At 37.9% G+C, this 16387-nt stretch overlaps 1 protein-coding gene across 10 annotated transcripts in view; it reads left to right on the top strand.

Moving 5' to 3' along the window:
• The window catches only part of CLIP1 (CAP-Gly domain containing linker protein 1), a 72067-nt gene that overhangs the window by 40864 nt on the left and 14816 nt on the right, over positions 1-16387 (top strand). For 8 of the 10 annotated variants that reach the window (XM_075769661.1, XM_075769666.1, XM_075769668.1 and 5 more), the window contains 9 exons: positions 807-1751; positions 3090-3206; positions 4489-4546; positions 4773-4856; positions 5890-6046; positions 6697-6862; positions 6956-7171; positions 11700-11837; positions 13561-13667. In XM_075769661.1, coding sequence (XP_075625776.1) covers positions 807-1751; positions 3090-3206; positions 4489-4546; positions 4773-4856; positions 5890-6046; positions 6697-6862; positions 6956-7171; positions 11700-11837; positions 13561-13667 — 1988 coding nt within the window. Of the gene's footprint in view, positions 1-806; positions 1752-3089; positions 3207-4488; positions 4547-4772; positions 4857-5889; positions 6047-6696; positions 6863-6955; positions 7172-8240; positions 10527-11699; positions 11838-13560; positions 13668-16387 lie in introns of all 10 variants that reach the window. The other 2 variants (XM_075769671.1, XM_075769667.1) reach the window with 2 other exon arrangements.

The following is a 16387-nucleotide window of genomic DNA, read 5'->3' on the forward strand; positions in this document are numbered from 1 at the left end:
CAAATAGGATTGTGAATTGACATAATGGAATGTTCAGTGGTTCGTTTTCAGAAGTAGCAAAGTTTATTAAATCCAAAAATAAGATCGACTGTGCCAATGCTTTCAAAACAAACTTAGTAGTTGGGACTTGGTTTCTGAGACCTTAAATAGCTGTTGTACTACTTGCTTTGCTAAATCATGGTTTGCAGTTGCTTTTTAGTTTGGGTTGTTTTTTTTCCCCCCACTCATGATGTAATCTTTTCATGGATATCCCAGTAGCATTATTAATAATGTTGTCTGTCAGAATATTACTGGACATACTTTGTCCTAAGTCAGAAGTTCAGCAGATGTCAATTTTTAAGGATATCTATCTATATATATTCATGCTTGCACATGTGGCTTTTCTTGAAGTTGAGGTAGGATGAATATTATAAAACCAAGAAGATTCTCTGTAATAAGTACTTTAAAAGAGCAATTGCAGGTAAGTAATATCTTTTTCAGGGTGTTAGTATAATAAGGAGGTGATGAGGACATTTTTCCTTTTTTTAAAGCAATATTTTATACGTAAGTGAAACAACAGTTGGTCTTGTTTCACAGTCTTCCTTGTAAAAGCAAATATTGCTTTTACTTAAGGTTTCTTTAGAACTTCCATAGAAGTAGGAGTTGACAAACTCAAAGGTATTCTAAACCAAAATGCTGATAAGAATACACTAATGGTCTTAGTTTGCAACACTCAGTGGTTTCTTTTCAGTGAGGCCTAAGTGTCTTTGTATTAAACATATCTTTTATAATTCTTTCTTCTTTTCTTAAAATGCTGTTAATCATAGGTGGCCACAGTATCAGAAAAATCTCGCATCATGGAACTAGAAAGAGATCTAGCATTGCGGGTGAAGGAAGTAGCTGAGCTTCGAGGGAGATTAGAGTCTAGTAAACACATTGATGATGTGGACACTTCTCTTTCGTTGTTACAAGAAATAAGTTCTTTGCAAGAAAGAATGGCAGCAGTTAGCAAAGAACATCAGAATGAGATGAATTCACTGAAAGAGAAGTTTGGAATTAGTGAAGAAGCATTGCAGAAAGAGATAAAATCACTTTCAGCTTCAAATGAGAGAATGGCAAAAGAAAACGAATCCTTGAAAACTAAGCTTGATCATGCCAACAAGGAGAATTCAGATGTAATAGAGCTGTGGAAATCAAAGCTGGAATCTGCAATTGCCTCCCATCAGCAAGCCATGGAAGAACTAAAAGTTTCTTTCAGCAAAGGTGTAGGGGCTCAGACAGCAGAATTTGCAGAGTTAAAGACTCAGATTGAGAAGATTAAATTAGACTATGAAAATGAAATGTCAAATTTAAAACTGAAGCAGGAAAATGAAAAATCTCATCATTTAAAAGAGATTGAATCGCTGAAAGCAAAACTGTTGGCAGTCACCGAGGAGAAAGAGCAAAACCTGGAAAGCCTGAAGACCAAACTGGAAAGTGTGGAAGATCAGCATCTAGTAGAAATGGAAGACACTTTAAACAAATTACAGGAAGCTGAAATAAAGGTAAAGGAGCTAGAGGTACTGCAAGCCAAGTACAATGAACAAACCAAAGTTATTGATAGTCTTACACCACAGATCAAAGCTGCTGAAGAAAAACTTTTGGACCTTGCTGCACTTCAGAAAGCCAATTCTGAAGGTAAATTGGAAATCCAGAAACTTAGCAAGCAGCTTGAGGCAGCTGAGAAACAAATTCAGAATTTAGAGACTGAAAAGGTTGATGGAAGTAGCAAGGTTTGTATCAACATCCATCCTTTTATTTTTTACTTCATTTTTATTTTACATTTCTACTGTTCTGATCTGTTATAGCAAACTCATCACAGAAAAAAACCCCCACATTTTACTGAATGCGTATCATAGTACCATCTGAGGAGGTTTAGAGAAAGTGTTAACTGGGTCATGTCTCTAAATAGATTGCTAGTGCTCAGTCTGCACCACTAAGCAAAAGGAAAAACAAATTCTTTCTGCATATTCTTGCTGCAAGCTTCAGCATGCCTCTGCTGAAAGCTTTGTGTTATGGAAAAGTTAGTTTGGCTTATTTGGGAGAAGAATCCCCATATCTTAATATGCAAGTTTTTAACCTTTGGCGGTAGAGGTATTCAGATAAAAAGTGACTTGGGGCTTGATGGGGAAATGTTTCCTCTGTACTTTCACTATCTTGTCTCTCCTCAAAGATGATGATAGAAGTGGCTATTAAAAACAAAAGAAACCAAAAAAGATCCTGGTGGAACTTTTCTTTAAGACAAGGGTATGCAGTGATGTTGTTCAGCACAGGTTCACAGCATTTTTGAAGCACAGGCTGCCCTGTGATACACCTTACCAAGACTCATCTTGGTTTTGGATGAAGTGTCTCTTTAAAGTTGATAGCATGGCATACAGTACTTGAAAGTTGTTCTGCTGCTGCAGCTAGGAATTAAAGTCCTAAGATATAATTTCACTTCATGGGTTCCCCCACATCCCCAATCTTTGCATGACCCTACAAGCTAGAGCTCTAATTCTAAGAGTGGTGGGAAATTAACTGGAGATAGCTTTCCTACACCCTTCACAGATGGTTCCAAGATACTAGGTTTCTATGGACCTTTGACTTGATTTTTTGAGGTCCCACTGGGTTTCTGCACTACCCCTGGCTGTGGTACAGAGCCTTTTGGAAAATTACATGTGTGTGTATTGGTCTAAATCGCCAATTGAAACATAAATGCTAAATTTATCAGATTAAAAAAATAAAACAATAATAAAGAACTAAAGCTACTAATTCAGCTGATGCTGTAATTTGCTTGGAAATTTTGAACGTACTCAAAAATGTCTGCTATTAAATAATGTTTTCACCATTAATTCCAAGAGAACTAAATTTTAATGATTTCAGATGTATTCCAAGATGTACTGTGATGTAGTCATCAGTGGAAATCAGCTTCGCTCAGTTAATACATCACATTTTTTTTCTTCAGGTTTTTTTTTTTCATCTTACAGTGATTTTAATATTATACTTATTTCTTTCATATTCCATTTTTAATTTTCCTATTTTCTCATTCATGTTTGTACTTTTATTTTACTCCATTTCATCATCTTCGTTAGGCTAGTAATCTGGCCAAAGAACTGCAGGGCAAAGAGCAAAAGCTTCTTGACCTTGAGAAAAACTTGAGTGCAGTAAATCAAGTTAAAGATTCTTTGGAAAAGGAACTTCAAATTTTGGTGAGTAATATCCAAGAATTTTGACTTTATCCTTTGGATTTTGGTTTTCATGGTGAGAGTGTATTTGAAACCTGAGGATCAACTCAGACTGAGCAAAGTTTTTTTCAAAGCTATTTTTCTCATGAAAAAAGAAGGCAAGGGTTTGTGACTAATAGGATCCATCTTGGAATGAAAAGAGCATTTCACCTGAGTTCTGTTATCAGGTGTTTGTCTAAATAGAACTCGCCTGTTTATGGATTTTGGATAAAGTATTAAACCAAAGCAAAAGCAGCACGTAGCTTAAATTTAGACTACTCATTAAGGAACTCATGTGACAGGACAAGGGGTAATGGGTTTAAGCTGAAGGAGGGCAGATTTAGATGAGATGTGAGGAAGAAATTCTTCCCTGTGAGGGTGGTGAGGCCCTGGCACAGGTTGCCCAGAGAAGCTGTGGCTGCCCCGTCCCTGGCAGTGTTCAAGATCAGGCTGGATGGGGCTTTGGGCAACCTGGGCTGGTGGAGGGTGTCCCTGCCCATGGCGGGGGGTTGGAACTAGATGGACTTTGAGGTCCCTTCTAACCCAAACCAGTCTGTGATTCTATGAACACATGGCGCTTTATTACAGCTGTTGTACAAAGTAATGCTCACTATATGGATGTCTTACAAATGGTTTTTGAAGACATTTTTGATTTCTCATTTTGCAAATTTAATGAAGTTTGCAAGTATTCTGTAGTTGGGTGGGATTCTCCTGAGAAACTACACCAGAGTTAGTAAGAGAAAGACATGCTTTTAGGTTTTATTGTCCTTGTCATAAAATCTTTCCGTGGCCATAGTAAATATGGTGGAAGAGTCTCACTTCTTACCTTCCTCAGTATCCTCCCTTTTCTTCACAGTCTAGCATCTCTTCCTGCTGGTGAAGCTGGAAAACACTGGTATGAGATAGTTCACAAGGTTGCAGATGTCCACTGTGCAGCCGATGAGCAGCATGGATAGCTTCTTGCATTGAGAAGCCCAGAAATGACCTCTCCTATGCTGGACTCTGTGGCTGCAGTTCTGTTGCTATGTTAGCTGACGGACAAGTTATTTTGAAAGTTTAGGGACTTGCTTGCAACCAAGGCAAGGGAAAATCTTGCTTTATATTGCTGAATATATTTATGCTAAAGCGTAATTCAGAAACTTCAGATCTATTTATGATAGGAGTGAAGACTGTTCTGTTTTGTACTTGAAAATACCTAATATAAATTCAGTGGTTGAATTATACTGCTGTTACCAAACCTTACCTGAGGTTTTTATTCATTTTTCAGAAAGAAAAGTTTACTAGTGCAGCTGATGAAGCAGAAAACGTTCAACAAACGATGCAAGGTATGTCCGCTGCTAAACTAAACAAAGAACTAAAAAGCTGCAGAAAATAAATGCTGCAAAATAAAGGGGTTTTTGTAATGCACTTTCAAATTTACACCTGGTGGTACAGCAATTTCAGCAACTATGGAAAGGACAGGATTACTTGCAGTCTTTCTTCATAGAAGTAGGTGGAATTGTCTGCATCTAAGTAGTTACTAACTTTGTTTTCAAAATTTTACTTGCATAGAAACAATAAAAAAACTAAACCAAAAAGAAGAGCAGTTTGCACTCATGTCTTCAGAACTGGAACAGCTGAAGTCTAGTTTGACTGGTAAGGAATAAAATGCAATATTTTGAAAAATGCATCAGCTTCGTGCTTTTGTATGCCTCCTGCTCAGCTCACCACATCGTAGTTTGTAATGCGTTCACAAACACACATGCCTTCAAAAGAAAGTCTTTTCTTCTAGGCAGAAAACAGCTTTTGTGGCACTGTCTATAGTGACCTAGCAAGGTGATGGTAATGTTAAGGAAATAGCGCAGTCAGGCAGAAGACTTCCTGGCTGAGTGTATTCCAAATCAATAGTTAAATTCTTAATTGACCTTACAACAAAGTCACGCTGTGGCGAAGGTCAGATACCAGACAAAGGCTTGGGGACCAGACCGAAGCATTACAAATGTAGGATAGTTAATTCACAGAAGCCTTGTCCATAAGTAGTGTCATCTTTTTAAGGACATCAAAAAGACTGTATGTTAGGCCGGTTCTCTCCTCCTTACTACCTCATAGGTGGGAGTCTTGCTGTGTCTTTCTAGTTGTGTATCTCGATTTAAAACCCATGTAGAAAGAAATTAAGAGTGGTTGTGTACCCTGTGAGCAAGCCTTTCAAGGCATTGTTGGGACTGTAGAAGTCATCCCAAGGGCTGCTCTTGCCCTTGGTGGCAGTGCCTGGCCTGGACTGAGTAATTTTTTCACTGTAGCTTCATGTTGCTTGCATTGTTTGTTTTCCGCTGCTCTACTAAATAGCTGGTAAGTTGTCACACCTGTAAGATGTGCATACCTCTCTTATTATATTGCTTGATTACCCTCTGATATGGGTAGAACTTGTATCCACTTCTCATGGCCTGAGGTGAATCCCTTCTGAAAGAAAGATTTCTTGAGTAGTTTCTTTTTTACTATTTCTGAAGAGTTCTTAACCTTTTGGTACAGTTAACAGTTCAAACAATCATAATTTTTAATTTTAAAGAGGTAATTTGCAAGGTCTGTAGCATCAATATTGCTTTGTTTATTGTTCTTTACTGTCTTCTAGATGGTCTGTGCATACCCTTTCTCTTAAATTTACTAGACTAACAACCTTTGTCTTGCTCAGTGATGGAGAAGAAATTGAAAGAGCGAGAAGAGAGGGAACAGCAACTGATTGAAGCTAAAGCCAAACTTGAAAATGATATTGCAGAGATCATGAAGTCTTCAGGAGACAGCTCTGCCCAGCTGACGAAAATGAATGATGAGCTCCGGTTAAAAGAAAGGTATTCCATCATTGTCAGAACATTTTCACATTAATTCTTTGCTCCTGCACTCCCAGCTTCTCGTTTTATCTCTTTGTAAATATCTGAACAAGATGCTCCTGAATGTCACATTGATATGACAAGTGAACTTGTTCTATCAAACTAAATTAATCAAAACAGTCTCCTCAGAATGATCTGAAGAGCATCTAACATTTATAATTCTAAAATTCTTATGTAATATGCTTTTCATTGCCCAGAGTAAACGGCCTTTTCAATAATCTATGCTGTTTTCTGACTGTGCTTCATAATTATTTGATTACGTGATAAGCTTGGTTTATTTGAATATATAAAAGATTTGAGTCACATTTTTGTCTAGCAAGAGAAAGTGTGTTGTTTCAAATAAAATTGTATGATAATAGTTGTTCTTACCTTTACAAAACCCCAGACTGGGAGCAAAGTAACTGGCAGCTGTGTTGCTCTGCACACGAGCAAGTGCTTGGTCTCACTTGTGTGTATTTAATTTAGCAGAACATTCTCTATATGTTAAATAATTAAATCTCTTTCTAAATGCTTGGACAGAATATAGAACTTCAGCATAATTTAGAGTCTTTCATCTCTGTGCTTGTTGTGCTGTCAGCAAAAAGTAATGTTCTTTTATTTGGTCCTTCTAGGCAGTTGGAGCAAATACAAGTTGAGCTTACAAAAGCAAATGAAAAGGCTGTTCAGCTTCAGAAAAATGTGGAGCAGACAACACAGAAAGCTGAGCAGAGTCAGCAAGAAACTCTCAAGATTCATCAAGCAGAACTGAAAAACATGCAGGACCAACTAATGGACATGGTAAGAACAACTTGAAAAAGTGCTAGCTAACTGCGCAGAATATTGTACCTCTGCTGCTTTAACTTGTGTTCCAACTGTTTTATCTTCTATCAGAAAAAGCAAATCGAGACTAGCCAAAATCAGTATAAGGAGCTTCAGGCAAAGTATGAAAAAGAAACTTCTGAGATGATCACTAAACACGATGCAGATATCAAAGGGTTTAATCAGAACTTGCTGGATGCAGAAGAGGCACTGAAAATTGCACAGAAGAAAATCGATGAGTTAGAAACACAGGCTGAGGAGCTGAAAAAGCAAGCAGAACAGGCCAAAGTACGTATACTTTGTTACTCTGCAAGTAATTTAAAGTTTAAATCTTCCTGTTTCAGTGAATCACTGGGTTTTGCCTGGCTTCACCACTTCATAGTAGGATTTTTGCAGTGGGGTTTTTGGGGTGGGTTTTTTTTTTTAATTTTTCCAGGGTAGATTAATATTGGTTAGGAAAGAGAAGCATACACAACTAACTGGTTGTCTTCTCTAGATTACACAAGAATCCATGAAATATAGTTCTTTGACGTTAACATTTTATGTTCATAGGTATCTGGCTCAGCACAATCAGTTGGAAACAAATGTTTTTAGCTGTTTTTTAACTGCATGAATCTTAAATAAAATATGTTGTGAACTATTTCATTTAAAAGTCTTAAACACCAGAAATTTTGTTCTGTAGTATGATCCCATGTTATATGCAACTACTTAGTAAGTTGCTTGACTTCAGTGAATTTCCTTTTTTTTTTCTTCTGTTTCTTTGACATTGCTGCTTGTTTTCATCCCTTATTAGTTATTTGCTGTAATTTTTGGTTTATGCTTTAGCAAAATATGTAGTGTATAAATTGGCACACAGGTTAACTTTAAATACACCACTAATGTGGCATTTTGAATTAACGGGTTATGACAATATATGTTGGATGGAATTCTGGGGAGAATTAGCTTTAGAAGGTGAATTTGAGAATTGGAAGTCAGTATCCAGTATAACTCCCTGCATTTTAATTAATTAGATTCTCATGAAATCATTCTCTGGCTCTTCTTTCTGAGTAACTTACATTCAGAAAATTTGTTGAAAGTAGTTTTAAAACCAAGATGAAGTCTCGTATGGAGGACCCTTCAAACTGTGATTATTTTTTTTATTTATTTAACCACTGAAAAGTTTTCTTGCGGATGGCAAGTGTTTTGTAATAAAATATCAGTGGTGGCTGTCAGCAGTTGAGTTTGCACAGGGACTGTGTGTCAGTGTATACACTTTTTAAAAACTTAAATTACAATAGCTCTGTTTGCCCTCAAACCACATTTCTCATTTGTCTGCTTGACTTCATTTTTGTTTTCCCTTCTCCCTGACTTTGTTTAGTCCTTAAGCTCTGTGTTAGCATCAGCCAGACAAGAGATTGAACTAATGTCAGTCAAGATGAGGGGTTTGATATCAGAAAAAGAGACTTTGGCAGAGGAGGGAAATACTTTAAAATTAGAGAGAGGTTCCATGTTATCAAAACTTCTAGAATTGGAATCAAAGATTTCATCAATGCAACAAAACCAAGAAGAACTTTGGACAATAAATGAAGAACTTAATTCAGAAAATAAAAAAATCCTAAAGCAGAAGGAAGAAGCCGAGGCCAAAAGCCAGCAGGAAATCACAGAAAAGGTAGCACTAATTTCAGAGAAAAGCAAATTACTCTCTGAAATAGAGGCAGCACAGGCAGACCTTCTGAAGGTAACTCAAGAAAGTGAAGCTCTCCGGTCTTCAGAGTCAGCCTTGCTCCAACAGCTGAAAGACCTTCAGGCCAACAAAGATGCCATGGATGTGGTATGTCAGAGACATATCAAGGAACGGGAAGAACTGGAGCATTACCAGAAGAAACTTTTGGAAGAGAAAGATGCAGTTGTTAAAGACAAAGATGATGTTATTCAGAAGCTGGAAAGTTCTTGTGAAGCCCTTGCCAGAGATCAAAGAGAGCTACTGCAAGAAGTGTCAAATCTGACTGCCGAGAGAGATTCAGCCCTAGGTAAACACTCGGATCTTGAAAATACACATACAGCCTTAAAAAACGAAATGGACAGTCTATTGCAGACAAGGCAGAGTCTGCAGTCTGAGAAGGAGGTGCTCCTTAAAAGCATAGATGAGCTGCATGTGAGTTTAGACAATACAGTTAGTGAAAACCAAGCATTAAAAGCGAGAACAGCAGAGATGCAAACAGAACTAGAAGCTGAACATAAAGAACTTAAAAAAGTGATGAAAGACAATACAGAGTTGAAGGATTCCCTTGCTAATCTTTCTCATCGTCTTGAGGAAATTAAAGCCTCAAGAGAGAGATCCAATTCTGAATGTATTCAGTTACTTCAAGAGAAAGAGGCTCTTTCTTCATCAGAACGAAGGCTTTTGGCTGAAAGGGAGGAACTTTTAAATCAAAATAAGGCAATTGCTGAAAAGCTTGCTAAGGCCACAGCAGATGCCGTACTTGCTGAGAGCGTCTTTACAAAGAAAATAAACGAACTGAACTTAGAAAAGGAATCAATTTTTCGTAAGTCGTTGCAATTTGAAAAGCAGAATGAAGCTCTTCTTCAAGAGAAGAATGAATTGGAGAACAAATACTCGGAGCTTCTGGATGAAAACAAGTCTTCTGCAAATGCAATTTCTGATATGAAGAGTGAACGTGAACGGGATGTCTCGGCCAAGAGAGCTCTGGCCCAAGAGAACACCATGCTCCAAGAGTCCATTGAAGCCCTCAAGGAAGAACTAAGTAAGAAGACTCTAGAAAATCAAGAGCTAATAGCCTGTAAATGTGACCTTTCAGATCTTCTGAACAAGGCCCAGGATGCCAAAAGAACATTAGAAAATGAACTGGCTGCTGTATCACACACCAAGCAGGTCCTGTCATCTTCATTCAAGACCTGTTCCTCTGATAGGGAAATGCTGACCAGAGAGAGGACTGAATTGCAGGATAAGTGTCAGAAATTAAATGGAGAGGTTGCCATTATGAAAGAAAACTTAATCATAGAAAAGGAAGCTAGAAAACTGGACAAGGAATCATTTTTATTGGAACGTATAGAACTTCAAAGCAACGTCAGCTGCTTAGAGAAGGAGATAGAAGAGCTGAGAGAGAAAAATAAAGAATTGCTTACTGAGAAAGAACTTTTAGTTCAGGGGAAAGAAAAGTCCGAAACTAAACTGGCAGAAATAACAAGAGAAAAAGAAGCCCTCTGTGCAGAGACAGAGCAGCTCGCTTCCAGTATCGAACGACTGAAGAGTGACTTTATTTCCTTGTCTAAATCAAAAGCAGAGCTCCAGGACTTGCACAGCTCTGTCTCTGAGAGGCTGGATGATCTTCGACACAGACACGAGGTGATGGAGAAGGAGAGAATACAGTTACTTGAGGAAAATGACAGCCTGCTTGCTGAACGGAAGGGTCTGGTCATCATTAAGGAAGAAATACTAAAAGAGAAGGAGAAATTCTCCAAGGATTTTTATAAACTGCATGAGGAAGTAGCACTTTTAGAACAAACTAATAGTGACCTCTCAGGCAAATTGCTGGTGTCTCAGGGCAAAAATCAGATGCTGCAGGAGGAGATGAACAATCTGGCTTTGAAACTAAAAGAAATTGAGACTCTCCAGGCCCAAACAGTAGCGCAAAAAATTGAGGTATTGAAACACGTAGTTAAACAATCCAGTATGGTTATACTAATACTGAGCACTAACCCAATGGTTTCCTCTCTGCACTTAATTGCACAATCAGCACTTCATCTCAGAATAAACAGGCTGGAATTATGGTCTCTCTCAATATATTATTTTGGTTTTCTTCAAGTTATAATTGTGAGTCTGAAAGACGCTTTAATTTAAAAAAAAAAAATCCTAAACATAAAAGCCTATGCTGTTGCTGAATGTTGCAAGAAAACAACGTAAACTGTGAATAAAAGGAAGTTTTTGTTTCCTGAATCTGGTAGGAGAAATTGAGCAGCTCCTTCTACTGAAATACTCTACAGCTTAAAAGCTAGAGTAGTAATAGATACAGTTTTAAATTCCCAATTTGGTTACTCAAAAACTATAAAACAAGATGCTGCACCTGTAAATGTAGTTGGATAAAAAGCAGTGTGAGAGAACCATTTAAATTTACATTATAGGACTTCCAGTCTGTTAAAGACATTGGCAGTTCTGGTGTTCTTTTTATTCACAGAAATGTTTTGCATTCACCACCAACAAATTCTGAATATTATTTTGAATTTCAGTTTGTGGGGCTTGAAGCCCATAAAATAACTTTGAGTCCAAATTGGAATCAAGATATCCTGTAGGCATGTATTATGCCTACCTAGGTATTTTAATATACTTGTGAAGTATTGCCTTTTATGAGAGCATAATGAACAACACTTGAAATAATGTGATGATTGGCTTTATCTCCTATTTAATTTTTAATTATTTTTCAAATTTTAACAGCTTTTTATAATTCCACATTTTCTGAAAACAGAGCAGTCTGTTGGCAGTGAACATCTAGTGAACCACCACTGTCTAAAGCAGTTAGAAGTCTAAGAGCAATCACAGTGGTGGAAATCAGAAATCCAGGAATTACAAAAGAAGAAACGGGCTGCTTTGGTGACACAAGCATGGGGTTGTGATCTGTTTCTGCATGGAACTGAATCTTCTCATGTCCACTTATTTTTATACTTTATGCAGCTTCAAAATGCAAATAAATTCCCAGTTGAAACCTTTGTTTAATTGGAAAGCAGCTGGCAAACCGTGGAGCTGTGCATAAAGTATCTCTTGCTTTCAGAGATCTCTTTGGTAATGCTTTTTTTTCCCCCACTCCCCCTTTATATATAGACTGCCAAAATGGCAGAAGATGTTTTCCAGACTGTGGAGAAGGTGACCAAAGAGAAGGATGCCATTCACAAAGAGAAGATTGAAACTTTGGCCTCTTTGGAGAACTCTAGACAGACAAATGAGAAGCTACAGAATGAAGTAATCACATTTAAATGCTTTTATGTGAAAAGTTTCACCTAGTTTGTAAGGAACAACTTTTGAATTACAGAGAGTTAGCTTAGGCAAGAGTGAATTCTGTCATTCTCCCACCGCAGTACTCAGGCTGGACTGGCTTGTGAAAACTTACTAGATGAGTGCATATTGATTGAAAATGTGGGTGCTTTATATAGCCGTATGACTGATGTTCTCTTGTGTTTTGCATGTGGTTTCAAATATCTTTACAACATATAAAGTCATGTCCCTTATCTTGGTGCAGCAACAGCAACAACAAAAAAATCTTATGTAATAGGAGTTCTGGATGCTACAGGTAGTAGCTTTTGCAGATCACAGAATCAAGAGATACGGATTTAATTTAAGGCTTAATCAGTCTCGCTGTATAGCTCCGGATAAGTCGCGTAGATGTGACCACTCTGCTTTTCATGTAAGTCTGGAGTGTAACTTCACACTCCAGTGAAGTCCTGCAGAGCTCTGAGTAACAGTACTCCTAACCCACAAAAGCTACCACTCCGTTTCTCACCTATAATACACTTCTTGCTCTGTACATCCTCTGTGTGATCTCGACATGTGTAATGCTATCATTTCTTCTTTTTTCTACTTTTCTGTTAGTCAGAATTGTGGTCTGACAAGGTACAAATTCTACCAAGCTATGCACTTACCCAAATACATGAGCACAATGGTCCCAAGGAACTTCGCAGTCCAGCAGTTCCTCTGGGGACCTGTTCTTCAGTCCGTGCCTTCCCACCACTTAGTGATACTTCAGGGTTTGAAGGAGGGAAAAAATATCCTTACTAATCTTTTTCACACTCTTTTGCCCCAGAGTTTCTAGTCTAACTTTGAACTAGCATCTTTTCTGCAGACCTGGAGGTCTGTGGGCCTCTGACAGCTCTTTCATCTTTTGCAGCTCCCGTAATAATGGGTAGTGAACAGCTGGGCGAACCTAAGTGCCGCAGCTTGTGCTGAAACAGTAATGATTCCCAACGAGATCTGATGACTCGAGAATTAAAAGCAGTGACGTTAATAATGGCAGGGGTTCTCTTTCTGGATTAAAAAAAAAAAAAAATCCACAGGGTCCCATAATGCCATGAGAATGGCTGAAGATTATCCGTTATGTAATATAACGTGTTGCTGAATGCCAACAAATAAGGTTCCACAAGCTTGTGGTGTTTATGTGGTAGATGCAAGCTCAGTGAACAGATATACAACAATTTGTCCCATGCAACAAGATCTCTGAACGGAATTCATTTCTTACGGTTGCAAGCACAACTGTTTCTCAGAAATTAAGGTATGGTAAAACAGAACTTTTTATCAGTCATCTTAGAGGAATAAAGATCAAGAGAACAGCTAATTTTACCAACAAGTGTTGAATTTAAAAAGGAAAAAAGTGCTTTGAGTTGTATAGTATTTAAAATGGAGGTGCTTTGGAGCTTTACCTCTTGTATCAGGGTATATACCTCTGATTACTGTAAGGTTACTTCGATGGACTTGGAATTCTTTGTGCTGCTTGACTTGAATGCAGAAAGTCTTATAACATTTTTTGTTAGACAAATGCTTCTCAGTACAGACTGAATTAATTTAAGGACTAAAGACAAAAAAGTGGAACAGCTCAGGTCAGGCCCCCATTTTGCTCAGTATCTTTTCCAAGTGCTACACCTAAGAACTGTATAGTTTCAGTAGTGTAATGAGGTTTTTTTCCCTCTTTAAGTTGGACATGCTTAAACAAAACAACCTGAAAAATGAAGAGGAGCTTAGTAAATCAAAGGAGCTTCTAAATCTGGAGAACAAGAAAGTGGAAGAACTTAGAAAAGAATTGTAAGTATTTCAATGTTAAATCTGTTAAACCATTCCTTTGTAGTTACATTTACCTTTCATTTTTTTAAAAAATTGTCTTTCGGTTTCTCTCGGGTATCCTCACTTATAAAGCACATATTAGGTCAAAATTAAATACTGGTTTGACATGCATAAAACTCGAAATTGGAATGTTGCTCCTGAATTGCTGAAGGGTTTTGAAGCAAATCCTTCACTCTGAGCATTGTTTGAAATTATTTGTTTGTTGGAGGAAGTATAGAGTTCTGCCACCTGAGGGCACTAGATGATTTTAAAAGCTTTATTATAAAGAAATTCTGTTTGGATTTAATTACATTTGGAGTGTTAAGTAGTTTTATGTGGCTTTGTGTATGGAAAACCTGGTTCTGCTTTTGTTTTTCATTGATGACTTTATCCAGTTTATTCCCGTTGCCCCACTATGCACTTATTTTCTCACTGGTACCATACAAATGCTGTATATAGTATGTAAAACCAGAGTTAATTGCTTATGATTTGAAATGCTTCATTTGAGAAACTACCTCTTGCATACTACAAACTAATGATGTCTAACATTGTACACAAACAAATTAACTGCAAAGCGTCTGATACAAAGGAATTTTCCCTGTGGAATCTCATTGTATGAAAGCTTTTGGTGTGCCACTGGGAATAAAAATCCAGCCTAGGTGGTGCTACCTGCAGTAGCTGCACGGCTCTCAACATTCACAGATGTAATATGTTAAATCACAAATCTCTGTTCCCTCCTGCACTCCCAGAAGAATTTCTTGACTCTTGGAATGAGAACTGGAATCGACCGATTGCTGAGAGCAGCTTTGGCTAATTATTTTTATTATTGTTATTTCCATAAGTCATTTTGTGCCAATTCTTTGCCACTGCTCCGAGGTGAAGACAGGACACAAAGGAAATCAGCATGCAGAACTAATTCTAAGTTTCTGACTGACAGTTTTTACTGCTTGCTTTAAAAACCTGCATACTTGTACAGACAGCAGCCTCCTTTGAGAAAGGCAGGATTTCGTTCCATGGCAATTCCTACCTGCCTCCGTGTCCGTGGGAAATGCCAAAGCAAAATAATTATTGCCAGGCCAGTTGCTCTAATGCTAGAACAGCCAGGGCCAGTAGACTCTGGTATCATGGAAAGACAAAATATATTAGACTGTAATTTGTATAGAAGATCTTTCCCTGAAAGTCTGGAGCACTGAAAGGTGTTCTCGTGGTCCTGATCACTCTGTGGAGGTTTTTAATTTTATTTTTTTTCTTAAGGTTAATTTTGCTGAACATGGTCTCTAATCATCAGTGGTAAGAGACGTTGTAGATCAAGTGGAAGCTCATCTAGTTGGTTTTCAATTGATTTTTGTTGTCATATTGTGCGTTGCCTTGTTTTAACTGGAGTAAGGAATTAGCTTGACAATAGGCGTTTCTTGATAAGCAGTAGTGTGGCAGAGAGAAGGCTTTTGAGAGGCCACTTGGTGCAGGGAGTGCCCTTGCCTTTGCCAAGGAGCATAGAGGGGATGCACTGCCCGGAGGAGCCATGACATGCTGCTGCCTCTGGAGCAGCGATTCTGGAGGCAAGAGGATGCTACAGTGACACGGGTGTCCTTTGTAAAAGGGCCTCCTCTGTACAACCAGGATGGAGAAAAGCAGAAATACTGGCTGGCTGTTGTGCACTCATTTAGTACTGCGTACTGTCAAGTGCACTTGCAGCTATTAGTTTAAAGTTCCTTGGCACTAAATACGGGGCAGCGTTTCACGCAATTTGACCCCAGTATTCTGTGTGCTTTGTTAAATAATGCCCCAAATCTGCGCTTTAATGCCAAAAGCAAAAAGAGGAGAATTGGTTAGTACTGCAGTTCAGCAAACAGCCACAGTTAAAAATAGGTATGTTCCTGCATCAGCAAGTAGATTCATACCAAGGTAATTTGAATCGATGTTCGGTGATGTGAGCTAGCCTGTTTAATCCAGTCTGGGTGGATCGGATTGGAAATCGGTCAAGGTGAGACCAGATAGAAGAAATGGTTGGAAAATCTTAGTCATACTATGTGCGGAACTCAAGTAAATCGCACTTCCTTTCGTTTAAATGTGCCCAGTAACAGACCAGAGAGTCCTTGTATTTTGAGATGCTTGAATAAGTTTCTGACTTAGGGGTTCTTCTACCTCCCACAGTCATAGAAGTATTTTTAATATTCCGGTCAGGGTTTAACTCTGTGTAATATTGGCACATAGGAGTACTGAGACTCCTTTTTTTTTTTGAAAACAAAACACAGTTGGAAAAATTACTGTTTAATGAAATTACGTGTGTGTATCATGTTCTGAAAGATATTGTGAAATCTTACAGAAACTTGTGTTAGTTGCTTGTGTTACAGGCAGGCATGCAAAATATTTTTTCACAAATTTGTTGAAAATAAACTTGAAGGAAGCACACATATTGGTAGCAACATAGGCTAATGAAACCTGCAAATCCATTTTTTTCCTTGGCTTTTGTTTTATGTCGTTTTCAGTTTTATATCCGTTAAAATAACGGAATAGATTGATACTTTCCTGTTTTGCCTCCTGTGATCTTGCACATTCTTGTATGTTTGGATGTCAGACCTTGTAGGGAGTATTTAAATAACTGGAAATGTAAGCTGTTTTTCTTTTTTTCTGCCCCTCTCCTTTTTTTTTTTTTTTTTTTTTCTTATTTAACCAATTCTCATGTTTTCCCTCTGGCTACA

Source organism: Balearica regulorum, chromosome 17, assembly GCF_011004875.1.
Source record: "Balearica regulorum gibbericeps isolate bBalReg1 chromosome 17, bBalReg1.pri, whole genome shotgun sequence".
Lineage (NCBI taxonomy): Eukaryota > Metazoa > Chordata > Aves > Gruiformes > Gruidae > Balearica > Balearica regulorum.